The sequence below is a fragment of the Monomorium pharaonis genome, chromosome 3 (genome assembly GCF_013373865.1).
Source record: "Monomorium pharaonis isolate MP-MQ-018 chromosome 3, ASM1337386v2, whole genome shotgun sequence".
Taxonomy (NCBI): Eukaryota; Metazoa; Arthropoda; class Insecta; order Hymenoptera; family Formicidae; genus Monomorium; species Monomorium pharaonis.
In genome coordinates this window covers 10,801,729-10,829,283 of record NC_050469.1, presented here as the reverse complement: position 1 = coordinate 10,829,283, position 27,555 = coordinate 10,801,729, and the positions used below count along the sequence as shown (strand labels likewise).

The 27,555-nt window shown below is 37.4% G+C and overlaps 2 protein-coding genes across 11 annotated transcripts; both read right to left on the bottom strand.

The window, feature by feature from the left end:
- Window positions 1-270: 270 nt before the first annotated feature.
- LOC105828730 (E3 ubiquitin-protein ligase HUWE1) lies at window positions 271-22,545 on the bottom strand. 9 transcript variants are annotated; one of them, XM_036285118.1, is made up of 44 exons: window positions 22,411-22,545; window positions 20,682-20,762; window positions 20,111-20,329; window positions 19,757-19,996; window positions 19,618-19,680; window positions 19,306-19,530; window positions 18,946-19,217; window positions 18,597-18,873; window positions 17,782-18,429; window positions 17,165-17,434; window positions 16,588-17,097; window positions 13,863-16,510; window positions 13,356-13,596; window positions 13,105-13,258; window positions 11,650-12,877; window positions 10,984-11,125; window positions 10,796-10,901; window positions 10,420-10,707; window positions 9,930-10,080; window positions 9,712-9,853; window positions 9,489-9,615; window positions 9,265-9,414; window positions 7,726-7,872; window positions 7,451-7,642; window positions 6,995-7,247; window positions 6,713-6,934; window positions 6,402-6,630; window positions 6,136-6,316; window positions 5,630-5,999; window positions 5,370-5,549; window positions 4,637-5,258; window positions 4,362-4,534; window positions 4,074-4,255; window positions 3,905-3,964; window positions 3,562-3,654; window positions 3,368-3,495; window positions 3,049-3,292; window positions 2,681-2,956; window positions 2,396-2,584; window positions 2,119-2,306; window positions 1,909-2,042; window positions 1,649-1,814; window positions 1,376-1,566; window positions 271-1,261 (listed from the first exon to the last, which is right to left on the bottom strand). In XM_036285118.1, the coding sequence occupies exons 2-44, from the start codon at window positions 20,724-20,726 to the stop codon at window positions 1,159-1,161; spliced, it is 12,669 nt and encodes a 4,222-aa protein (XP_036141011.1). In that variant the 5' UTR covers window positions 20,727-20,762; window positions 22,411-22,545; the 3' UTR covers window positions 271-1,158. The 9 variants fall into 9 exon arrangements, with proteins under 9 accessions (XP_036141011.1, XP_036141012.1, XP_036141019.1 ...); XM_036285119.1 differs by lacking the exon at window positions 22,411-22,545 and adding an exon at window positions 21,864-22,388; XM_036285126.1 differs by lacking the exon at window positions 22,411-22,545 and having other exon boundaries at window positions 6,995-7,208; window positions 20,682-20,726.
- Window positions 22,546-23,045: 500 nt separating this feature from the next.
- On the bottom strand, window positions 23,046-27,357 carry LOC105828742 (phenylalanine--tRNA ligase alpha subunit). Of its 2 annotated transcripts, none has more exons than XM_012667226.3 (8): window positions 27,033-27,356; window positions 26,533-26,873; window positions 26,215-26,436; window positions 25,981-26,096; window positions 25,721-25,905; window positions 25,286-25,647; window positions 25,104-25,205; window positions 23,046-24,953 (listed from the first exon to the last, which is right to left on the bottom strand). In XM_012667226.3, exons 1-8 carry the CDS (start codon window positions 27,171-27,173, stop codon window positions 24,329-24,331), a joined length of 2,094 nt encoding a protein of 697 aa, XP_012522680.2. In that variant the 5' UTR covers window positions 27,174-27,356; the 3' UTR covers window positions 23,046-24,328. The 2 variants fall into 2 exon arrangements, with proteins under 2 accessions (XP_012522680.2, XP_012522681.2); XM_012667227.3 differs by having other exon boundaries at window positions 24,812-24,953; window positions 25,077-25,205; window positions 27,033-27,357.
- Between the last annotated feature and the right edge of the window lie 198 nt (window positions 27,358-27,555).

Sequence of the window (27,555 nt, the reverse complement as noted above, 5' to 3'; positions counted from 1 at the left end):
AAAAGAGACTAAAAATGGTAATATTACGCATTATAAATATCCGTCTACTCAGGAAACTCAGAAGTTAGCAATTAAGGACTCTGTGCAATAACAAAAGAACGCAACTGCTTTTTTTATAAGAAATACAACATTCACTTTATTCTGCGATCCCTAATCAATAATTCCCTAACAATTTCGTAAGGAGTTCCGTAATAATAACTAACTATAACGGTGCCTGTGCGGTGTTTCGCTAATATTGTTCCATTCGATGTGTTTATGAAGTAACGTCTGTTCAACTGAAAACTTTATTTCGTTAGATTTCAAGAAAAAAGAAATTACACTTGTTTAACATCACATTTTGAACAATTAATATTAAAATGATATTTAATGATCATTATTATTAACTAAGAATTAGTTATAATTATTAATACTAATAGTGTTTACAACCATACAGTTTTTAGGGAAGGACAGCATTCGTATTGTGAAATCTTTTAATTAGGCTCAGTATCTCTCGATTAAATTCTCTTTCTTCTCTCATTCGCGCTTACACTTTTATTCTGTTTCTCTACTTCTCTTTCATTCACACAAACACTCGTCCACTTATACTTTTGCTGCTTTTTTCTGGTAAAGAACCAGGCTACCGTTACCACCGCTGTATCTCTATTAAAACTATCGAACCGGTTAAAACATATCGCTGACTTTAAAGTGCAGTATATTACATTTTTTCATCCTATATTATTTCTTATGACAAACTAATTATCTAACTATTACAATTATGTGTGAATCTTATCTTTAGCTTATCCTTATCATAAAACCGAACTTTAATCTCTCCTTATCATTCCTTGTTGGGAATTATCGTTAAGCTTAGCTTCTTCTTCCAAGATCCTCAACAAAATAAACCCTTATCTTCGGGTATCATTGACAATTATTCTCACATAATTACATCAAAATTAGTTGTACGTATATACATATCCGTGCATCTTATATGTATATATTGAGTTAAATGAGTTCCATTAGATCTTGAATGAAGACCAAGCGTGTCATTAGAATGTCACCAATTGGACGCATGAACGTGTAATTATACAGGAGCAAATTCTCATAATGTTTACTTTGAACAGGCAGGACAACACATGTATGATAAACTGCTACACAATATACGACAATAGCGCTTCAACAAGCTTATGCAAATCCAAATCCTTCGCTGCACTCGTGAATCGCCTTAAGTAAATTTGTACGGAGTTTATCATATGTCTCGTACACTGGCAGATCCAGTTGATTGAAACTGCAATCAAAATATGAATTTTAATCCCGTAATTTTGCATCACTTTGTATTGATTTAATTTTAGCTTATACGCGCATGTTTGAGAAAATATTAAAATTGTTTTGGTATATTTACCAAGTATGTGCAGATGGAAGCCTGTCTGTTGATCTATCCTCTTTGTGAATTTGGAACTTTTGTACGCCGTTCATGCCTTCTAACGCGGCGAAACCTTGAAGCGGTACTTTGGACGTACCAGTAACGAATTGTAAGAACTTCGCACGATCTGCTTGATCAAAACCTCGTAATGCACGCCAAAACCATTGAATCTAGAAAAATATAGAAAATGTAGAAAAAAATAGTGTAATTCAATTCTCTCAAATATAACGTACAAAATATCAAAATATGTACCTGTAAAGACGTAGCAGTGTACTTATGATATTCAGTATTTGCTTTAAGATCCTCGATATCTACATTAGGCAAGCCGCTGATCAATAGTTCAAGTTCTTGTTCATTAAATATGGAGATCAGTCGTTTAGGTATAATGTCATAAAAGCCTTCCAAGAATGCATTTAATCTGTAAAAAGGAAAATTCAAAATATAAAAATAAGAAAATAAACAATTAAAACAAATATTTTTTTACTCGATTTTGGAATCTTAAATTTACTTACTGTTTACGAATTGCTCCAGTCATCTTCATTTGACACACGAGCCTAATATATTCAAGTTTGGTCTCTTCTGTAACAACTATATTACGTCCATTTGGTATTAAATCTCGCACGTCGTTGACACCAAATTCGTTCACCTAGAAACAGTGCACATATTTAGTAATCGGAATATATATATATAATCAAAAATTATGCTAAAATAATTGCCTTTACCTCTGTAGAGAATGTTAGCTCGTATCCCAAATCAGAAATATTATGTTCAGTTAGATAAACGAGTCCTTTGTAAAAACTATAATCCTCGCTTTCCATATCTGTATGTTTTACGAGTATACCAAGTATATGCTTGTAGAAGCTACGCGTGAAGTAGCATTCTAATAATTTGTTGTCATAAATAGCCTTAGCTGTGAAAATAATGCGAATCAGGATGTAGCAGAATCGTGTTTTGTGACTGATAATAAAACATCTTTGAAGAATCAAATCAAATACTTACCAATTACTCGACCCACGAATTTATAATAACACAAATGATTAGGATTACAGTGAGAAGATGAATTAATCATATATGTTACTCGATCGCCGGGACTGACAGTGAACAGGGCATACATCGGGTTAAAGATTTCCCTCGAGATAATGACATACCATTCTCGCAACAGTCCTCCTGCATCTTGTCCTTCCTCGCCTTTAAAAAAAAAAAAAATAATAATAATAATCAGTATTGATGTTTATACAATATAAGTTTATACAAACTTGTCAGAATAAACATAGAAATCTGTACCTTCAAAGACAATGTAAAAGCGATTTTTCCATTCATCGGCATTTCTTCGATGAAGCTCCCTGAATGAATCTTCGAAAACATGACTCCTACGAACGTGGACTGCCAATTCTTCTCTACGTATGCCTTCGTCCATTCGTTCTAACTCAGTTCTAAAGTAACGTCTCTTCACGTCGAAGTCCAACACTCTTGTGTGATCTACCAGTACGGAAAATGGTCCATCTGCTAGGTGTGTGGTCGTTTGTCGTAGAATTTGGTTGAGCACAGTTCTGTGCGTTTCTGTGCGAGGCGAGTAAGATACATATTATATTAAATTTATAATAACAGTTACAGTTTTTATTTATTATTATTTATTATTAACTAGTACATACCAGCAAATTTAAGGAACTTTAGTTGATCCGGTGGCAATGTTTTCTGCGAAATTGGTGTGATATCCCAAGAAGCATTAGTTGGTGCTTCCGACTGAGAAGTACCTTCATTGTCTGAATATATTGGAGAGACTGGTGCTAAGTCTGGTACCATTTCTCGATTCTCGTTAGTCGTACCAAGACGACTGTCTCGATCTCGAGATGTACTTGAAGAAGAATGTACCAAGAAGAACGCTTCTACTGCAGGCTGTATCGCAAATAATGTAATAATGATCAATAACAATAATTTTATATTTTTTAGAATAAATTTTTAATTCTTTACCTGTAAAACAAGGACGGCATGATGATCAGGCGTGTATTCTAATTCGAGTAAGCAAGCACTAAGAGTCTCCCATAAGTTATCTAATACTAAACTCTCACTTAGCAATGGAAGTACAGGTTTCTCTTCATCTAAAAAAATAAGCAAAAAAGATGTAAGTATTATAGCAAAGACAATAATCAATAAGTGCGACTTACCATTGCGAGAAGAGGATGATTTTGAATTATCAAGAACCAAAGTATTTGCTTGCGTTGTATCCATAGGAACATCAGTGTCTGCATTATCGGCGGCTATAGAAAAATATATTAATTTTCAACATAATTTAGACTAAAGCCTTCGGCACACGATACGATTTTTTATACTAGATCGCATACGAGGCATCTTAATACATATCCCAATTGGCTCGGATGATTATGTCACTAATCGTAAGCCAACGAGGATAATAAGACGCCTCGTATGCGATCTAGTATGAAAAATCGTATCGTGTGCCGAAGGCGCTTTAATTATAATTAAATAAAAAAATATGAAGCATAAAAGTACCTGTCTCTGGTACATTACTTGTTGTACCTGTATCCATGGCTGTCTCTGTTGTTTGATTAGCTTAAAAAAGAAATTTTTATTTGTAAATATTATCAATTTAATATAAGTAACAAAATATAAAAAACGTATTACAAAATAAAGTTATAGTAACATCATATGTATCTCATACTTGTTTTCTTGGTGTTTGCTAAACGAACAGCTTCCCTTATTTGCACAATAACTTTAAGTATTCTCAAAAAGAATGCCTGACTAGAAGTTTTACTGACAAGAGCAGCCATCGATGGTAATTGAAGGTCACTTCCGGCTTTAACTTTACTCGGTGCTGTGACAACTACATTTTCATTAGTAAATCTGGAAAGAAAATTTTTTATAAACAAGAATCTCGCTTCTCAAAAACACGATACATACGGATTTGGCAAGTTCTGATATTTAATTGCATGCTACAAGAATATATTACCTATCTAATAAAATTCCTCGTCCATTTCCGCTACTGGTCGATGGTTGGTCCTCCAAGGAATTTCTTCGACTTAATTCACGATTTAGAACTTTTAATTCCATCATTAAATCATTGATATGTTCGCACACCATATTTGCCAATTCCATCGCACCTTCCAGAAGTAATTTTAATATCTAGAAAAAAATATAAATAGAAGATATTATTAACTTTATCTCTAATACTAACACATAGAGATATGTATATAAAATATCATTAATTTATATAAGAATACATACCAATTGTCTGGTAGGATCAGGACAATGAGATAAGTTAAGGAGTAAGGCAGTTGCATCTTCAAGTCCGTCCTCGGAACAACTTTTACTTGTCAAAACCTGCACAGCTAACTTAAGGTGTCCTTCTGGTGCGGCAACGCTCTGATCCTTATTGACTTCCGTCTTTTTGTTCTTTGCGCTGCCTTCTTGCCGCCGATATGGGTTTACTTCCGTCAAACCGATAGAGATCAAAGACAAAAGTCGCAGTAACTTATCTGTCAATTGACTGCTTCGTTTGATTACAGACCAATTGAGCATCGAAATAAGTTGACCGAATGCGGAAGCTTCAAATGTTGTTGTGCCATGTTCTGGTTCACTTCCCAAATTCGTATTCGAATGAGTCCTCGCAACTGACTTTCCTTTCTTAGACGCACACGAATCCAATTTCAAAAGCAAATCCCAGAAGTCTGGAAGGTCACTCCTTCCAACTTTGGACGTCGACTTATTCTTTGCTCCGCCTTCCTCTTTACTACCATTTATATCTTTCTCCTTAGTATTATCTTTATCGTCCGAATCCTTAGATTTGATTGGCACAAAATATCCAGGGAAACTCTTGGCCAGTGATATTAACAGTTCTAAAGTATGTCTGTAATTCAATAAAACAGAATCCAAAATGTTTTATTAAAACTCTAATGAAAAAAGCATTTTAATAGCTTTCTTGTATACATATTTTAAACTAAATATTTGTAATACTGACCTGCAGACGGTAGGTGCTGCTTGTGGATGAATTGCAATAATATTACCACCTTGCCTTTCAGATTTCTTTCCGGCATGACGCATTATGTGGAATACATTTGCTCTACAGCCAAGTGCAGCGTCGATACTAATATTTAGCCACGATTGCGTGTTATTTCTTTGGTCAAAGATCTTTGGAGAACTAAAATAAATGATTAAACATTATAAAAACGATAAACATATCACGTTGTTAGAATCAATTCTCTAGTAAAAAAATCTTACCATAAATCCATGGGAGCGTTTAATAATCCTTTCCTTTTAAATTTCCCACTAAAATCTGCCATAATATCCTTATTTTCATCGTTACTTCTTTCCATAATGCTTAGTAATGCTTTCACTATCCATTCTCTTGTGCTGCCGTGATAGCAAAGATTTCTAATCACTCTATGAAGTCTAAGCGTATTAATTTTTGGTTCGTCAACAAATAACAACACAAGCAAGCATGCCATCGATTCATGATCGAGTAATTGTCGGCCTCTTAATCGTAAGCCAGCACCTTGATGAGCTATATTGGTATCACGAGCACTCCAGGAATTCCATTGAGATCTTTGTGGTACCGCTTGAATAGCATAACGAGTACCACCTCCACGAGCTACAAATGTATTGCAACTGTTATGTAACAACTCATCTATTTACACAAATGTAAATTTGTTTTTTACGCACTAGCTTTTCATTCATGTTAATATTAACATTTATGCGTAATCTAATAAATTGTAATAAAAACTTACCTCTGCTAGAATTTCTTAATATGCTCGAAAGAGCAGTATTGTTTTGACTAACATGATTAAGGAATCTCTCCTGCATCATATGCCTATTACGCGCTTCCCACTCTCTTCTCAAATTTTGAGCTTCTTGAGCTAAATCCGGTGGAAGGACGGATATTTGAGACTCTTCCATGTCAGTTAGAATCTACAGATAAACAATAGTTTTAGAAGTAACAATAAAATATTACTGTTAAAGTAAACAATAAATCCGTTCAAGAATATATACTAACAGCTTGTCGAAGGGAAGGTTGTAGATTTTGGAAGAAGGCGGCGGCATCCACGGGATCCTCCGGATTCGCTGAGGCGGCCGCGTGTCGTTGCTGCTCCATGCGTTGTTGCGCCAAGACTTCCTCTTGTATTGCCGGTGGTAAAGCAGCCAAGAATTCTGGATTCACCTCAACCGGTCCGCTAAGTTCCTCAACTACAGAAGCCTGCGCGCGTTGCCTCATACGTTGCAGCCTATCAATGTATTATTTAATTATTTAAATATCGTTATCTCGATATATAAAAAACATAAATAAGACTAAAATTATTAATTAACCTGAGCTGTTCAGCAATAACTTCGTCACGCATATCTTCAGGCAAAGCGGCTAAAAACGACGGGTCTACACCGTCCGGTAATTGTTGTTCTTGTTGATTATTGGATTGCTGTTGTTGCGGCTGTTGTTGCGACGGTTGCTGCGACGATTGTTCAGAAGTTCCTGCCGCGGTGGTAGTCTCAGTCGTAATCGAAGATGTCGGATCTTGATTAACGACATTGGCGCTACAATGATATTTTCATGTTAATATCATTGTAATCTGCACTTATATATACGCTACTTACTTTCGTTCAACACGCCGTAAGTCAATGTCGTTCGTACGACATTGGCTGTCATCCGTCAATAGTCTTCGTATCCAATCGGCCGAATCACTGCTTTCCCTCGACAAATCCTCGCTAGTTTCTTGACCAAAATCTACTACTAATGGTGCAGCGGTAGTGCGATTAGACGATGATTCGGTAACATTTACCGTTTCGGCACTACTTCGCACAGCTTGTCCTGTTGGAGCAAGATGCGTAGGTGCGTCATTAGACACATCTACGAAGAATATTAATATACAGAATTTGAATAATTTACAATTAGCAATAAAGATAGTTAACCGATTTAAACAAGATATTCTAATTTTGATTTCTAAAGTAATCGCATTTGACTAATATAGAACATAAAAATAAAAAATAAAAAATGTATATATAATATTTTAAACAGAGTTTTGATTATTTTAAAAATAATATGTATATTACTTAATCTAATAGTTGCTTCAGATGTACACGGCCCAAGCACAGAGTCAACAATACTTTCAGCCAGTTCTAATGTGGGATTTCGATTTGCCGTACGAGGGTCACGACTATCAGAAGTTGATTGCTCCTCTGGCGGTGGTGGAGGTGGTCGTTCCTCATCTTCTTGAACCGTCACTTCCATTTCACCTGTTACATCTAGTATGTAAAAAATACGTAGAAACACGCGTATAAAACATTAAAAATAAATATTAAAAAATGATCTCATGTTGCAACTATACCAATTATGTCCTCCTCCGGAGTACGTTCCTGTCTTGCGGTCGTTTCTATCGCAGTTTCTTCTCCGGCTACAAGCGGTGTGACATCAGTTCTTTGTGAAGTTGACGCAGATGGTCGTTGTTCATCCAGTGTCAAACTTGGTAATACGGCTAAAGTATAAAATATAATTTGAAGAATCATATTTACATCTATTGTACTTAAATATATAATTTTAATACATGTGTATATGTGAAATGTTTGTGTACAGTGAATTGAATAAGATATCAGCGACCCAAACCGAATTAAATTATGGTTCGGTTCTGATTTAATAAAAAGATATAAAAACCAGTTCCAGTTTCAGTTTCGGTTCCTTAGCAAATAGGGTATTGATCATGTAATTTTTCCCCTAGGGCGGAAACGTGAAAAGTTTCAAGTTACTGTCTCTTTCTATTCAACATCTATAGAAAGAGATAGTTACATGAAACTTTTCACTTTTCACGTTTCCGCCCTAAGAAAAGTTACATAATCGCTGCCAAGAATCTAAAAGCGTTTAAGTTCCGGTTTTTTTCGATTACAGTTTTGGTTTTTGATTCTAATAATATTATTTAATATTATGTAATAATAATTATTAGTATTTAATAATATAAAAATAATTTATAAAGAATTAAATATAGAAAAAGGAATCAATTAGAATTGTGCTACCAATGAATCTATTGCTTCAAAAAAAAAGAAGATAATTAAATGAGAGAAATAAGAGAGGAAGAAGTAAACAACTAGGAGTAATTAGACAACAATCCGCGAAATTGCAAACAAAAAGTAATAAGCAAAATGTGTACAATAATTCTTTATATCCAGAATATATATAAAAAAACATACAAATATGTAACAAAAATTAAGATGCAACCATTTGAAATATCACACATTCAATTGTAAGATAATCGTGTTTCATGCATGCAATAAATTCAATGTATTCGCTATTGTGAAATGATACGATGTCGTCAAAATACGACTACATAAAAGATTCTTGTATATCTATTACTTATGTTTACTTTTCATATTTTGTAAAACAATACATGTGAATATCCCAAAATTCAAAATATTTCGTATTTTTTTTAGAAGGTTTCCTATATCCTTAAAATATAAAAGCATTGAAAATTACATGTTGATAGTGCGATATTTCCTTTCTTTTAATTATCATTTGATTATAAGTTTAATTATTAATTTTAGTCACATAGAATATCGAATATAATCATTAATAATTTGATAGTTTTTATTATTGCTTTAGTTCTTCGAAGATGAATTTACCACAGTAATAGATATTTATTAGCTAAATAATCATGTTCGGCAAGAAATTTAGGCATTAGAAATATAAAAATATTATCTAAAAATAAATTGCAAGAACTGAAAAAAAACCCGTAAAACAAAAATAATTTAATGGTTTCGATTATAGTTCCGGTGCTGTAAATTTAGCAGAACACGGTTATGGTTTACGGTTCTGGCTAAAAAACTGGTTATAAAATTTTGATTGGTTCCGGGTTCCTAATGATGTAGAGTATATTTACATTCCGTGTTATTCGAACGTTCTTTTTCTTCTTTGTTATCCTTTTCGTTTTCCTTCTCCGATCCATGTTGTTTTTTACGTTTCTCTTTGCGCTCGGCAAGCTCGGCATTCCTGTACTTTTCTAGTCCAGGTATCAGCTTGTGCACAACACCTTTTCAATGCAAAAAGTAAGTTAATAAAATTGTACTATGTATAAAGGAATACAAATAATTCCTTTGTTCTCACCAACGCAGCAATCTGGTTGAGAATCCCCGTCTAACTGTTTGCTCTCTTCGATCCACCAGTGCAACGCAGTTGGTATATTATTCAATGTTGCGGCAAGGCTTGGACCAAAGAGGTATCCAGATTGATCCTAATATTAAACAGTTATTAAGAATTATAATTAAAATTCTTGTTTACGCACATTTTAGTATTATACAATATTAATTTAATATTATACAATACGTACGACATAATCCATTTGTTCCTCCTCCTGATTAGTAAATATTCCCAATCCATTATCCATTACAACTACACGCGTGTCTCTAAAACTTGATGCCAAAACTTGACTGGCGGACAAGGGAAGAGTCTGTGCAGCTGGACCTAAGAGTCTGTATCATATATATTAAATAATGAAGTATACTATTTATTTTAATATTTACGAAACGCACATAAAATTTTACTAACATATACCTTTGTAATATTACAGGCGGATTTGTGCTACGTGGATTAGATAATTGGAGGTACTGATATCGTCTGTGTCGCAAAGCGCGTTGTGTTCTAGTACTTGCCGTATCCAAACTTCCTTGCGATATTAACAGTGGGTGTGTACTAATGCCTGCATTAAAATTATTACAATTATATTCTTAAAATTGTACAAAAAATTAATTGAAGAACAAAAGAAGAAAAAAAGGAGAGAAAAAAAAACACAGTCGAACGTTCATATCGACACCCGTATTCTCGACCAGCTGAGCCTTCGTAAACTGAGATTACGGAAACACGTATAGAATGTGGTTAATGCCTACATTTTATGTAAAAACTGTAAAAATTCTCTTGCAATGCAAATAAAAATTGAAGGAGGAACTGAAGTCGAGAATAGAGAGGTTGCTCGGTTCCTTGAATTAGTCGAGAATAGGGGAATTTCCGACTGTAATCATCTATTTTCGCTCCTATTTACCGTTGTTCTCAGAACCTGCAGGGGGCTCTTCAAACAGACCTAATGGTAACGGGAATGTGGAATTCCATGGAAGACTAGGTCGCGTATTAACCGGCGTCGACGTATTCGCGATGTCTTGATTTTCAATGTTGTGTTGTATCATTACAACATTACCACCATCGCGCTCGGAAGAGGGAAACATACGAAAAACGCCGCCCTCTCCAGTATCTTCATAAAATTCTATTCCATCCTCTTCATAATTGGATGATCCTTCCTCTTCTTCTTCCTCCTCTTCTTCATTTTCTTCACCTATAATAACAATATAAATAAGAATAAGAGATATATACGATCTTTCTACTTCAGCTGACATTATAATGTATCAAATCAGATTATCTACCGTCATCTTCCTCTTCCTCCTCTTCGTCCTCATCATCTTGCACCTCGTCCTCATTATCGTCAGACGGATTGCTATCAGAGTCCGAGTCGGAGCTCATTAAATCCTCCTAAAATAAAATTTATTGTGAATTCAAAAGATAAAACGAAAAGTGCTAATTACATGAGAAAAAAATAAAAAAGCGACGTTACTCTTACTGTAGTATCTCGAGTCGGATCAAAATCGCCTTCTGCGTCACGCATCGCGAGACTTTCATCATCAATGTCCATTGGCCTGTGAGCACGAGAAGACGGTTCTTCCGCCACGGCCGAAACGTCCCTGGAAAACAGTACACTACTTGATTATAAGTACTGTAGTTTTCATGAACTTAAAAGGCTATTAAACAAATAAAAAAAGATTCGCGAACGTGTGCAACATATAAACAGAAGGTAAAAACACACATAAACAGCCAAGAAAAAATACATATCATGCTCAAATTAAAAAAAGTTTATGTGTACATGTAATCAATTGATAAATTATATGATTACATGTGTCATAAAATAAAATCGTGTATAAAATACAATCCGTGCAAGGAAAGTACTTCGCTAACATCTGTTCAGACATTTGTTACTATGCGCGATATCTGTACCGCATATAAACATATTTTAAATTTTATACAGCAATATATAAGATTATATCAGATAATTTTTCATACAATAATATTCAACAAGATTTATTTTTATCTGCTATGTTAATGTTATTGCTGCATAGATACCTCCTAATATCTCAATAGAAGAGATGGAGTTTATTTTACATTTTATTTGAATTGCATGACGTTCATCGAAATCTGATTTTAATCTTAATTTACATTTCGCTACCTTTCGAGAAGCTGATCCATGATATCCTCCAATGCAGCCTCGTCTCCTTCCTCATGTACCTGGCTTTCTGAGGTTGGTTCCAAGCTTTCCGCAGTCACAGAGATATCATGTTCAGTATTTTCGGCGTCCTCATTCACTTCCTCGCCCACAGCATGCGTAGCTTCGGAAGTCGTAGTACCCGTTTGTTCTCCAATCGGTTCTTCCTGTACAGTCCTATTTTTCGGCTTTGTAAATTTGTTATTAACCGCACCCGGCATCGGTTGATTGATAATGCGTGACAAAGTCTCTAACGGTTTCAACGCGGCATTAATAGTGCCGGCCATGTTCGGACTTGACAAATCAAGACTGTGCGGTATTTTGGCCAGATCAGTTATTATACCCTTTCTCAGCATTATTCTGACGATATAATTGACATTGTTATATTGATGGGCTCTCAAAGAGGCCCTCAATTGAGTATGCGACATATTTGGTGGACAACTATCAATCATGGTAGAGATCAGTCCAATTATCAGCTGAAGCTGCGCGTGTTTCTCAGAACTCTCCGGAAGCGCGAGCGTCCTCGTCAAGGCCGCTTTCACTTCCGTCACTAAAGTAGTCTGTACATCCGGGGAGTGATTGCAAGAAGCTATGGCAGCAATCAACATTCTTGCCATACTACTACACGTTCGATCACCTGAATTTTCCGGCGACATTGGCAAAAGTTTATCTAGCAAGAATGCTAAAGCCGTCGTGTCTTCGGATACCATTTCACTCTGTCCTGCTCTGTACGTATGTTCTGTGATAAGACTAGCCACAGCACCGTAAGATCGCACAGCTTCCGCCAATATCTTTAATATCGCAGATTTTGTCAAGATGGGCTTCTTCGCCTCTTCCGGTTCCACCTTACTGTTGTTACCGATGTCAGTATAAATCTTAAGAGGAATAATTTGTGACACTTGATCGTCGTCGTCCAAGGGATCGTTGGTTGTCGTTGCATTATTTCTTAATCCATCTCGCCGTGATGTCGACGATGACGCATTACCCATCGACGAGGTTGTCGCGTGTGACGTCTTCTTCTCGGGGCTCGTTGGAGTTGCCGTTCCGTCATCTGACGACACTGGCATTGGTTTAATTAACGCGTTTAACATATCACGAATAACACCTACGGATACCTCTTCCACCATCGGTAATGCTGGAGAGTGACTAGGAGGTAAGGCTTTGACGACTAGCCTATTGTCAACGTCATCTTCTATAAAACATTAAAAATATATTTAGAAAACAAAGTTGTCAAAAGGCCATTATTTTATGATTAATGGATAATAGAAGGTTTGTTCTTGATAGCTGCACTGCTGTACTGGTGCAATAAGTTAGAATGAGAAAAAATATATTTGTCTTATTCTAACTTGTTGCACCAGTTCAGTAGTGCAGCGACAAACAGGTCTAGAGTGTCGTGCGGCATCATTAACTAAAACTCACTTTTTAAGCAACTTATGTCAACTCTAAGAATATTTTCGCACACTTCTTTGTACACTTCCGGATTACGACAAACAGCGCTGCTAATTTGTCGTGTCATGAAAAGTATCTCTTTATACGCAGGAGGTATGTTGCTCTGCGTGCGTGCACGAATAACCTGAAAAATAATGCATTGTTATAATAAATTGTTGGAGTATGCAAAACTGTATAAAAAAAATAAATAAATAAATAATAATAATAATAAATGCAAGTACCTTCTCCATTGCAAGACGAAGCGTGCGCGGCTCTTCAAGAGTATGTCGTATCAGTAATGTACATAGATTGATGCAGCCAGTAAAACTACACATTTGCGTCATTTCAAGGAGTAATTTAACACCACCTTCACGCGCAAATACTTCTGCATTTCGATAATCTCTCGTTAGCCGTAAACACACTTTCAATACAGCATGTAACGCGTCTCGATCAACAGGAATTGCCAAAAATTTTACACACGCACTGTAACACAATGTTCATAAAATATTTATCAGACTCTTATAAAGTTAATTCAATTTCATAAAAAGTATTTCGTATAACAATATACATAATCGTAAAAAAATTATAAAAAATAAAAAACTGAAATGTTTCCACGTTGTCAATTAATCATAAAGTGTCCTAGCAATATTGCCTAATTTTTTTTTAGGGAGAGATTAAATAATTGTTTAAATGTATTATTCACGTTAAATATTATCTGTCATATTACATACAGATCTTTTATCTCTTACCGTACAATACTTGGGGCTATACTAGGGTCCAATCCTTGTACCACCGTATTTCGTCTCTCTTCTCCTACAGGGCTCTCATCGGTATCCATATTCGAATCAGAACCAGAACCACCGTCCTCCTTATCTGTGTTCAGTTTAAAGCCCATTGTAATGGGTCGCCTATTATCGCTATCTTCGTTCACCTGAGTCATGCAGGAGAAAGTAATCATATATCGGCGTCGACTGCACGATATTCGCACATTAGACTCGCCTGCCCAATACGCATCGTTGATGATTCGATTGTTCATAGGCGAATAGAAGGTCCATTTGCCTGTGCTTAAATCGAACCACTTCCACGCTCTGGTCGTGACTTTGTGCATTATCTGCTTTCTCTGCGTAAGTGTGGCTACCTTCTCCAAACGATCGATGAGAAGTAACAAAGGCGCTAACCATTTAGGTGTCTTCATGCTCAACACGGCGCTGGTATCCTTGCAATCTTTAGCAATTCTGTTCTTGTTCGCGGTAAGCGGTGCCTCGCTTACTACCAACAACCGTACGAGTTTGTCCAGTATCGCGCATTCTTCAACTATAAGAGCACATGGCACTCTCATCTCTTGGAAAGAACCCTCAAAGAAGAGAGTGTAAAGATAAAGACGACCAGACAGTTTGTTCGCTTCTTCACACTCTACTAATCTGGCACCCGCATTTTCATCCTGGCTCTCGGCGATGTCAATTAAGTAATCTACCAGACGTCCGACCTCACGTATCAACTGTCGTAACGTGTCGTCCCGCCATTCGTCGCCGTTTCTTTTTGTGATAGTCACCAGTAGATCGCAAATCCTATACACTGTGTCCGGCATAAGATCCAATAGATTGAGACACTGCCCAAGTGCACTACGCGTGAACTCGTCTATACTCTCGGTGATGGTTGTTTCGCGGGAGGGAGTCTCCTCGATACCCGAAATCTTACGCGTATCTGTGTCACCGAGCGACATGGCGATAGCATGCATTATTTGATCGTCGTCTGCCAATTCCAAATCCATGATCAAACCCTGACCACTAGCATCGCTCACTGGAGCGTCGGGTCTACGCAGAGTCGCGGGATTTGTCAGAAGATAATCGGTCGCCTGTTCTACGGTCATCGTATGTAGCAACGCTTCTATACAATGCGCTCGACTAAAGCCCATATCCATCAGCTGTCTCAGATATTCCGGATTCACGTCCGCCTCTGGTTCATCCCTACGATCGGATCCGCTTCTACCAACGCCGCTGGCACCACTACCGCTAGCTGTCGCGCCATCTCCACTCTCCTCTTTCTCGGTGCGTTCCTTAATAATCTTTTCCCCACGTAAAATGTGTCGTAAAATTGATAAAATAGACTCTGTCATGCGAGCTCCATAGTTTTTAAGTGGTTTTTTACCCCACATTAGCATCACCGCCTCAAAGGCTTTTTTGTGAATATCGATAAGGTATCTTATTGGATCGAACGTCTCGCACACTTTGTATATTCCCGTGCACTTTGATGAGACCACATGGGGAGAATCCAAAATGGGTTTAGGATTGACCATTTTCTCCAACAGCATTAACCAGGCGTCCAGAAATTCGCCAGTTCCATCGGGTAGATTAGGATGTTCCAGTCCCTCGGATAAGGCAAATTGACCTCCACCTGACAATGCCCAGTGAAAGGTAGAGAAAAATGCATTTTGACCATTCAGTTTGACAAATTTCTGAAGCATCAGGTGATAAGGATGCCTTTTCTCGTCAAAGAGCATTGGTGAAGTGAATCCCACTGAACATATGAGGAAAGTAAGCTTAAATTTGGGGATCTGTGATGGAGGTAATTTGTCCCATGATAAACCGCGCGTTAGTAAGCAGTTCAATGCAGTGGCGACACTACGCGCTGCTTGAGAGGGCATCGTGGGCGTCAAAGGCATCTGCTGTCCTCTACGTTGTCTCACAGGAGAACCCATGCAAAGCTTAACAAGTAAACCAAACAACTCGGACAGTGCTCTACCAAGTCTTGAAGAAGCGCCGAGCAATGGTTTGATGTATTTCAATTGATAATTGTTCGGTCTGTCGGTGCTTGCGCTTGGTTTATCATCTACCTCCATCGGCACAGGTGGAGGATCTGTACTCAGAGCTTCCATGGCCGTGGTCATTCCGTTACTTCCCATATCCGAAGATACGGTGGCGGGCCAAGAGGATGACGAAGGTTCACCCTCGGGCTTTAACTCGGGCGGCATTAACTTGTCCATGTCCTCTTTGCCAAATTCGCAACCAGCCGGAATAATATCCTCGCTACATAACGCGAGCAATAATGTACTCTCCCAAACGAGAGACATATAAAGTTCCGACAAACCTTTGAGAACGGTCAAACCTAACTCAGAACCCCAATGATTCATAGAAAGATTTCGAATATCACTTTGGCTGGTACGACAAACGTGAACAAACATTACCACATATCCATGAGCTGCGTTCATGGCATGTAACAAAGGCGTAGCCGTGTCGCTTGTAAACGCAGTTTCCAGATTAGGTGCTGACGCAAGTTCGTGTAACAAAACGGAACCACCGGGAGATTCCATATTACTGTGAAGTGGTTTCAACAAATTTAACACTTCGTTCAATTGCGACAAACCCGTTTTGAGTACCAATGGTTCATGTGCGAGGTTCTGTAAACATCAAATTATATTCGTAATATAGTTACATTAAAAACATGCATGTTTGAAAACATACGGAAAACACATACCAAAATACTCTTGCACACTGAGGCTACAGATTGAGCTGCTTGTGCAACGGGATAATCGACAGGTAAATTGGGTAGACCTAAAATCGACAATAGTGGAACAAGTCCCTTTTGAGCAACAAATTCTCTGCAGTGATCGTCTGTTGAATTGTTGCTTAATATAGCATCCACAAATTTCATAACATTGTGAATATATTCCACTAGAGCAATGGGAGTCTTTTCTCTTGGTTGAGGTGGTGGACCAGGCTGTGGAGGTGACATGCTAGGTTGCTCTTCTCTTTGAGGATGCGAACTCGTGCTCGCTTCCTCCTCGTCCTCCTCTTCTTCATCGCTACTGCTACCGCCGCCTCCTCCACCGCCGCTACCAGAATCTCCTACTCCGACACCGACTGATTGACCAGATGTTTGACGATTGCCAGAGGCCGTGTTTGATGGTGAATTCTCAGATTTACTAGCGGCACGCCAACATATGTATCGCGGATCACAGCCCAATACACATAATTCCTCGAGTAACTAATTAAAAAAAAAAGCATTTAAGAAATATAAAAGTTAGTTATTAAAAAACGCAATTTATAAGTACCTTAATAATAGCTGCAATAGCATCAACTTTTAAGCTTGGTTGGTGCCTCATTAACTCATCCATAGCGTTACCCAAATTCGAAGCTGTATCACCTAATGGATCGGCGCTTCGTCGCCGTCGCATTGCCGAAAGATAAACAGGTGAGAGAAGTACTTTAAATAAGCGTTCAAATGGTCGTCGCTTCACAAAAGATTCAAGACCACGTTGGTTTAAACATAGAGCACTGAACACATTAGGTAAAGAGCCCAATACTTCTCTAGTGGCAGGAACCTAATATTATATAATTATTATAAAAACATCATTAATCCTTAAATGTTACAATGAGAATGACATACCAAAGTAATTTTTCAAAACAGTCATTTTTATAAATATCTCTGAAAGTTATACATCTACAATATTCTAAGGTATTTTTTTGACATTTTACACTTATAATTAAAAAAATTTTTTAAATATAAAGTTGGTACATTTTACTCGGAGATATAAACAAATAAAAACTGCCTGGCTATGTTCTATGTTGTGACAACAACATAAAATTCTAAGGTCGTAACAACTAAAGGTTAACATTGTATAAAAAAATATTGTTATATTCTATAAAACATAAAATTATTTGTACTCACTTCTTTTATAAGTAAAGCATGGAGTACAACATCAGTCAAGCCGTTGTCTTGTAGAGACGATAGTAACGACGGTTCTTGGAAAACGTATACAGTCACGACATCGGTAGCAAGTAAGAATAACGAAGGACCATAGTATTCTGAATTGCTTATAATGTGCTTCAGAGAAGATGGCAATGTACCCTCCATAACATGTCGTATACTATCAGAAAATGCTGGATCCTGAATAGCCTTCTTCAAAAAATTCAACATTGATTTCAAGAGTGCCGCTCGTTGTGGTAAACACGTTTTACCAGTCTTCGCAGCAGAATAATCTGGCTGTTGTTCGTTGCTCTTTTCATCTGCTTTAGCAACTGTATTTTCATCTTCCGATATTTCCATAGGATTAGACGATTCCTCTCGTTCATCGAAAGTCTCGTGTTCACGACGCGACGTGGAAGATCCTTCCTCTCTTTCCACTGATCTTTCACGTGAGGTTTGTGGAGCATCCTGGTAAAGAAGTGGCTCTATTTCGAACGGCTGTTCTTTCCTACATACATTAACTTCCATGTCTAAACGGTTGATGAAGCTTGCTAAGCCACTGTGGGTTTGAAAACCCTGCATATCTATGTTTGTTATTAAATCTATGACACGTACTGCTCTTGTTACAAACTGCAAAAGAAAAGAAACTACAATAATAAACACATAAATGCTAGAAATAGATAATACTGAATTCTATTTTACAATCTATTTTATAAATATAAAATGTAAATTCAATAAATCGTAATTTCTTTTAATTAATATCAAATTATAAGAAAATATATTCTATTAAATAGTACCGTTATATGCTCGAGTTCACTTCCTGGCCAATTGATGACTTTCAAAAGACTCTCCATCATACCACAACTTACGAGAGCCTCTCCACCCGCTTCGTAACTTGCAAGATGATACAAAAAACTAAACAAGGCTGTCGCAAGCGGAAGAGGAAATGGTTGTCCATCTGGTTGTGGCGAAGTTAACGTTGTTATACAAGTACGCACCAAAACAGGCAGAAAACCGTGATACGAGCTAGCTCCAGTGACATCAATAATCATGTTCAATCGTGAACCTGGTTTTCTGAAATTATATTAAAAAATAAATATATCACATCAGATATCATAAATTTTTATAAAAAATATCTTTACTCACTTAGGAAAGTGTGGATTCCGATCTAAATGTATGATACTCGTAAGAGTACGCAACGCTGCTGCACGAATCTCGACAAGATGGGTATGTGGCAATTCCAACAATTCAACAAGCTCTTCAAGAAGTCCGGCATGGAGAAGACTATGTGCATTTTCTTGCAGCGCATTACTGTACACAAGCACAGATAAAGCCTGAAGCCGAGCTTGCACGCATTGTAATCGTCTTCGATAATCCGAAAAACTATGCGCTAATCTTATATGCGTCAATAGAGCCATCTAAAAATAATGTTTGCATTGAAGAATATTCTTTATATACCACATTCACGTTATTTACATAAAGAACAAATGATCTACATATCCTTACCTGACGATCCTGAGGTACGTTATAAATTTTCAACAGATCGTTCATAATCTGGGCTGGGGTTTTTCCAAGTTTATCAACATTTTCTATATGTATATATGTTACAAGATTCATTTGACCAACTTTTTTTGTACTAGAGAGTGATGTACCAGTTGCCGATGACTCCGTTACAGTCGGATTTTCCGCATAAAATTCAAAATGCAACGTTGTAGCACTTGCTGGAAATGGCTGCAAAATAAAAAATACAATACATTGTATGTCATTTATAAAACTATGCCGCATATCGTTACACAATAATTGTATATACATGCTTACCTTTTCTGGAAATTCCTTGCAGCAGTCCGCCAAACCAAAGCCATTTTCCTTTCCTCCCCAACTCTGTAATAAATTATTATTTAATTTACACTGTATCAATTTCAATCGTATCATTAAAATATAAATTAAAGTTACTAACCTCTGCTAGGTGAATAAGCCTGCTGAGCAAAGCTTGTCGTTTGTCACTATTTAAACGTGTAATAAAATTACTGCGTTTACTAAACATGTACAGAAGATTTAATACACCAAGGACTACATTCATGTTACAACTTGATAGTAGAGTAACCAAGTGTTCCATGCTGTTGTACAAATGCCGTGAGAATGAATGTTCAATTAACAATGTTGTGAAATGAAGAACCCAGAGAAGCAGTTCTTTTGCCTGTGTATCAAGTTGATAACCATATATGAATCATTTTATTAATCAACTGGCTATTAATATAAAGCTATATATTTTAATTGGTGCTGATAAAGACAAATCATTTATTGAACAAACCTCTCGATTCTGAGGAAGATCACATGCTAATTCCCATGGATTATCCGGACTCTTTGCTGCAGCTTCTTCTAAAATACTGTCACTGAGATCTAAGACATCAATCCAATGAAATAATTCACACTTTCCGAATGTCCACGCATCTATCTGCTTTAGTTCTTCTAGCAGCTCTGCATGTGAGCAGGAGCGTAGTTTGCTTATAAGTGCCTGACATTCCGTTGGCTAAACATTACACATATAATTAATATCAATAATAAATCTAAATAAAATGCATGTATATTTATGTGTTATGTGTGTGTATACTTCAAGCTTTTGTAACAAGAAACAATGTGCAGTCAAAATTAGTTTGCAAGCAAAATTTATATTGTATATATTTAATAAATTGAAATAATTATATATGTATGTCACATATGCATACAAAATAATTGAAATCATTTGATCTGTCAAATAAAATTAAATTATCTTTAATATATAATTATATATTTTAACAAAAATAAAATAACATTTTTGTCAGGTAAATCTAAATGTTTAAAAGTTAACATTTTTATCCAAGTAAGAACTGTAAAATACTTACCACTTCAGAAGTGCACTTTTTCAATCTACTGCGATCGATTTTCATTTTGATGGGTTAACGTATCTCTTCCAAATTTAACGTCTAAAATAAAAACACAATGTTGTATTATAAAATTTTATGTCATTTATTCAAAATTAATAATTTATAATTAGTAATATATAAGTTATAATATTTAACAATTAAATTCTTAATATAATAAAATGTAACATCATCTATCATTAATTATATATTTAATAATATAATGTGATTAATACTAGAAAAACAAAGAATAAAAAATAAAAATTAATTTGTTATATAAAAAATATAATAAATGCAAAGTTAGTTATGGTATTCCAATAAGGTTACTACATTTTACAGATATCATTAAAACAGCTTAATACTGTAAAAATTCTAAGTAACAAATTACTCAGTATACATTTCTAATTCATTCGTACAAATGCAACATGTTCTTAAATGCAACTAACACTAACTGTATCCAATATTAACGATAAAACACATTCAATAATATTCCATAAATTTCTAAAAAGCAAGATTCCTCTTCTATACAAAAGGCTAATTAAAATCACATGATTATAGACACGTTTCTAAGGACATATGTAGATTTTACTAATATGTAACTTATTTACAAAAGTGTGTGGATTTCGAGAATTGGCGACACAACCAATTTCTGCAACTACATCTCATACACAAATTAGGATATATATTTTTTAAAAACTATAATTAAGATATATATATATATATATAAACCAAAGTACAGATTGATACATGCCTAGAGAAATCCTAAAATGTTTACGAGATATAATATTTTCTAAACACATGCGTTTGCACAAGTAGGACTTGCAAAATTCCAGGTTCTTTGAGAGAAGAATCAAGAATTCGTAGGACAGTTTCTTTTACTCTTGTAATCTTAAGTTCATGTTAAATCATATGATATTTGCCTTATACAATAACGCGTTCAACGATTACTCAGAAACACGTGTACGTACGTATGCGAGACAATTAGAGACCAACGAATTGGACTACGATGAAATGGGTTTTACGTTACCTCCGAGAATCGATTTCCAAGAACTGATAAACGATCGCGCAACAATAACCCAACATTACGTTACGAAACGTATCGCAACGCGTGAAGCAACATTATTTTTTCTTCCTGAACGCGATTCAATCTGGGTCGGTGCTTACCCTTTGTGCCACGCGTTGGGCATCCCTCGGTCCGGATGTTCGCTCGCCTCGCGAGTCAGTCGCGCGCGACGCGAAAAAGTGGATCGTGGATCACGAATCGCGTGGATTTTCGGCGAGAGGCAGGATCGCGCTTTAATCTGCACAGTCATCAGCGGTGGCACGCGGGGGAGAGAATCTAACCTATCCCGCGCGGCGCAGGGACAATGGTGAACTTGACAATACACACAGAAAGATCGAGTGACAACACCCTGGCGGCGATCGGTCACACTGCCGATCCGTGCGCCCTCGTAAATAAACGTTTGAAGGTGAAAAGAGGCGATGATGCCACGATTTCGAACGCGACGGCGGTTAGAATATAGGGAAATAGAGTTTCTCTCCGGACTGGACTGGATACCTAAAGAGAGGAAATGAAACCGAAGAGGAAGGGGGAGAAAAGATCGAGAAAGAAAGAGAAACGCACTCGTGAAACGAAGCAAGAAGGAAGGAGAGCGACGTGCCTTCTGTCTCTTTCTCTCTTCTCTTTTTTTTTTCTCTTTCTCTCTCTCACCTGGCGATGAACCGTCGTACTTCCGTGTCTCCAACTTCCCTCTGTGATAACGTAGCGTTGCCGCTGATAGTCTCCTCCGTCGATGTGCTCGAGCTCCGTCCGATAGGCTTCTTCACGTTAGGAGCGCGGCGATGCGGCACGGGCATCGCGGTCGCATCGAACCCGCGCGCCCGAGATCACTTATCGAGACACTACACCGCCGATGCTGTCAGCGTTCTGTATCCGCGATTCTCGTCGCCAGCTTCTTTTTCGCGCATTAACACGCACCGTGGCGGCGGACAAGCTCTCTCTCTCTCTCGTGGTCGTCGGCACGTTGATAGTCGCAGCCGCGACTTTACACTTTGCTACGACGAGACGGCGAGAATGCGGCCGGAATGCGACCGACAAGGAGGCGACGAGGATTGACGATAAAGAGGGGAACGATGGATGAGACGGACGGAGAGAGATAGAGCGAGACAGAAAAGGGGAGGGGGGGGGGGGCCTGCGATCGGGGATGCGCGGAACGAAGGGCCGATACTGCTCCGTGTGCGCTCTCGCGGCACGGCGACGCGGTGTCAAAACAAAACCGCGAACGAGCGCGGCCGCGAAGGCGGTCTCGCGTCTCCCCTTTTCCCCTTTTTTTTTAACCCTTTTTCTCTTTTATTATTCTCTCCTTTCCTTCACCTGTATGCTCCTTTTCCTCCTATCGGCCGACGACGGTGCCGATCAGCGCCATTTTAGCGAGGCTTCCCGCACACGGGGACGAGTATTTCACGTCTCCTCTTATTTAACCTTGGCAAGCCGATAGGGTCCGCGAACACCGCACACGTTAAGGGCCCCTGGAGTTCGATTGCCGTCGATGCTTCTCGAACGATGTATGTGCCTCCTCGCTCTTTCTTTCTCTCGCTTGCTCCCTCTCGCGTTCGCTCGCTCGCGCGTTCGAGCGAGTTCACGACCTCGTCGCTATACGATCACTCGTCTCACCCGACGTTGCGTCGCACGCGCGAAAATTCACGCTGTCGTCTCTTTTACCGATATATATATATATGATATATTATGTATATATATATATATATATTATTGCGCACCGCGAGAGAGAAAGAGCTAGCCCGTGTCGCGACACACACGCTCATACACACGCGCGCGCGCGCGCGCGCCGCGTCGAACACAACCTCGTCACCGAGAACGTTTTTCACCTCACTCGGTCCGGCTCGAGGAGTCGCATGCGAAACGCGACGATATCTTGCCAATGCGCAATTTGCACGTCCGCTCGTCTCACAGTTCTCCACACACCTCGCATACACGCTCACGCTCTTTTTCTTTCCTCCTGACAAGATGCGGCGCACACAACAAGCCGATCCTCACGTTGCGTGTCACTCGCCTCGCGAGAACGGGACACGCGACTCACGAACGGACGATGCGCGACGCGACCCGCGGCGGCACTTCTCGCGAGCGAAGAGCGAGTGGTTGCGAAAGCGAGTAGCCACGATGCGGGCGCGGCGTAAACTCGTAGGCGAATCCGCGAGAGCCGCGACCGCTCGCCGTCGACACTTCGAATCGCGGCCTAAAACTTTACTCCGGTTTTTTTTTTAATTACACGCAAGATAAATTACTAGAAACGCGTCAAAGTAAAAAATTCACCAATTATAAAATTCTTTAGAATCATCGTTCAATTATTCGATTTTAAACTAAAAAAATTATATGATTTCTATACAATTATAAAATTATGTATAATTATATAAAAACCATAACATAATTTTTATTTATTCTTTGTTACATATATTCTTTGGTTCTCGATTTCGAGATTCAAAATACAAATTTAAGAGTTGTAGATTTATAGTTTATATGTTTAAAAAAAGAAAGCTTTTTTTCAGCACTGCTGTAAAGTTTATTTTATTCTTAAAATAAACAAGATTTAATAAATTAATGTCTCTTTTTTTTACTTCATACTGCATTGAACGATAAGATCAATTATTGAAATATCCTTTCCCATTATGTAACGTGACTTGTTACATATTGTCAGTGAGTTATTGGTTTCCGTGTCGTGGATTGCAGCATGTATTTTATCTAAATAAGAATCTATTTTACTCGCGTAATGTGGGCCCATTGTTTCATACTTTAATATGTTCGAGTCGACTTGCTCAACTAAACGATTTAAATATCGTGCTATATTCACCAGCCCCAGAATTTTATACATTCCTGACAACATCATAATAGGATCCTTCCCGACAGTTTTCCAAATTATAGTAAAAAATATATCCACATCTGGGTTCTTAGTAACATAAGCCGAGCAAAAGTCGACAAGATGGTCAGGCAACTTTTCTACTGTAGAATGAATGTGTGTCGATACAGAAACACGAAAATGCGGTGATATAAATTTCAAGAAAATTTCTATGAAATAAAATGGATGCTTTGGATCGCAAAAAATAACAAGCTGCTGCTTTAAGAATTTTGGCTCTTTTGATGGGAATCCTGCTACCTGCTTGATCTTTGCCTCCTGGTTCGATTGTGTTTCAACAGACTTTTCATCTTGCTGTCGTGTTTTCCATTGCGACTGAGTCATTCTGCAGATAGAAATAGCAAACTTAATAATTGAATACTAGCAACAATTTTCAATTTTAATTATAACATTAACATAATTTATTGTTGAATTTTACGTCCAAAGAGATATACTCTAACATAAATACCTTAATAAGACTTAGAATGATATTTACTTCTCTAATCGACATAAAGGATTGTTATGAACCATTTCCATGTCCACTTTTGGCCCAACAAGGTCGCGTATATTGTTTAAACCATATTTAATCATTGTTGGCCTAAGTTAGAAATGAAATACATTATTTTATTTTTATACTAAATTATAGTGTGTTCTGCAGTCTTATTTATCTTTTCATACCTTTCCAATGATAAACCCCATCCAAGGACATTAACATCAGGAGGTAGATTCATTGGCAATAACATTTCAGGCCTAAACATACCACTGTTGCCAATCTCTATCCATCTCTCCAAGCCATTATGAAAACAAAATATTTCCATACTCGGTTCGGTGTAAGGGTTGTACGCGGGTTTGAATTGAAGTTGAGTGATGCCAAGTTTACCAAAAAATTCGTACAAGATACCAATAAGATTACCCAATGTAATATTGTAACCAGCAACGACGCCCTCAACCTGATGAAACTCGGCAAGATGCGTTGCATCTAGAGTTTCATTGCGGAATACTCTATCAATACTGAAATATTTGCCCGGCTTAAACTTTCCCTACGAAACATTTTTAATTATATTTCATCATTCTCAGACAAGCAATTTGCATACTTTTCCTTTGATTACATACTTCCTCAACAAGTTTATACAACAACCGTGCACTATTTGCTGTTGTATGAGTGCGCAACAAATTTTTTTGTGCTTCTTCCAACTTCCAATCGTACCTGTAACCTTGAGATCCATACGCTCCTATACTATGAACGGTTTTGACTCTTTTGAGATATTCCATAGGAAACTTAGTACTAGTACGTGGTTCTAAAAGATAAAAGTAATTATTTGTCCACATATTTTTCTAGCATTGTTTCGCAGCATTAATCTGTGATAAAATACCAGAGATAAAAAAGGTATCATGTGCATCACGAGCGGGATGTTGTTGTGGTTGAAAGAGAGCGTCAAAATTCCAGAAAGAATTTTCTACGTAATTATTTGTTGCCATTTCCATAAATCTAAAATATAGAATAACTTATGCAATAAAACAATCAACAATTTTATATAAAATATATAAGATAGATTTTTAAGAAATAATATAAATTTTGATGGGAGACTTACCCCATCGTCACTTACCCCATTTCCAGGAAAATTTTCCTGAATTCATGACGAACCTTTAACAACGGATGTAAATATCCAATTTGAAGTGGGGCACCCATTGCTTCAAAATTGTATGGCTTGAATTTTTTATCTTTCCAAGCGCCATTCACCAATAAATCTGCTGTCAAATCCGCCTCTAATTTTTCTACTTTTGTCGAAAAATTTGGCCCCTTTTCAAGACACATAATCTTGATCACTCTGTTGAACAGAGGAATTAAAATTATTCCCAAATATCTTACAGAATAAGATATATAAAATATTTTATATTGTTCTTTATTTGTTTTAGTTACTTACACCTCCTGCAGAAACTTCCTCTTCTTATATTCCACTTTGACATTTTCTGGAACACTCGTAAGATTCTTCAGGTGTGTCTGAACAGTGTCCACGATGGACAGCACCTTCTTTCGTACGATAGGAACGTCTCCACTTTTATCGAGCGTGATCCAGCCGGCGACCATCGCTTTGGAAAAACCCACTTTAGCATAAGGACTAGACTGGACGAGCTTCGCCTGCGGTATCCCGTCGTCGGGGACAGCATTGTAAACAACCGCTTCGTGACTACCATGCTCTATTATATATTTTCCCTCGTCAGTAAGCTCCCATTTCTTCTTGGAAATCGGTGTTACCGTGATCAACTGTAATTAGGTTAATGTCAAACTCTCAATTAACACGATTAGAGCAAGGGTTCCATAAATAAGACGTTTCATCGAATACAGCTGGTTAGCGTATCTCGCGCGATTAATTTAATCGCTCATACAAAAAGACAATTGAAAACATTATGAAAACAAACTCACATCGTCGACAGTCTCCAGGCTCTTGATCGCACCCACGACCTTCTGATGATCCTCTCGAAACGCATCTGCTAAGTCCAACGAATTTGTTTCGCCATGTGTCTCCAAGTATTCTAAAATTCGATCCGTCAATTGCTTTGCCATCTTGCACCGTTAGCGTGCCTCGCGTACCCACGCAAACTGTAGTCGTACGTACTCCGATTTATCATAACCGGCACAAAACCACGTGGTACAAAATTAAATGATGACACCGATGACACTCATGACAATTTGCAAGTTACAAGGACCTGTTCACGATGACGTAGACATAGACTTTTGCACAACGCATAAAAAAAATTGACCAACCAAAGGTTTTCCTTTAACTTTATATTTACCAATGTAAATTTGATATTAAATTTAATTAAATTTACTCGAATCTTTATCTTCTTCTAATTCTTAAAACTATTATTGCTGATGTTTTCAATGTCGACAAGTTATTCGAATGTATTGATATAAAAAAGTTTTCAAATGTTAAATTCTGTGAATC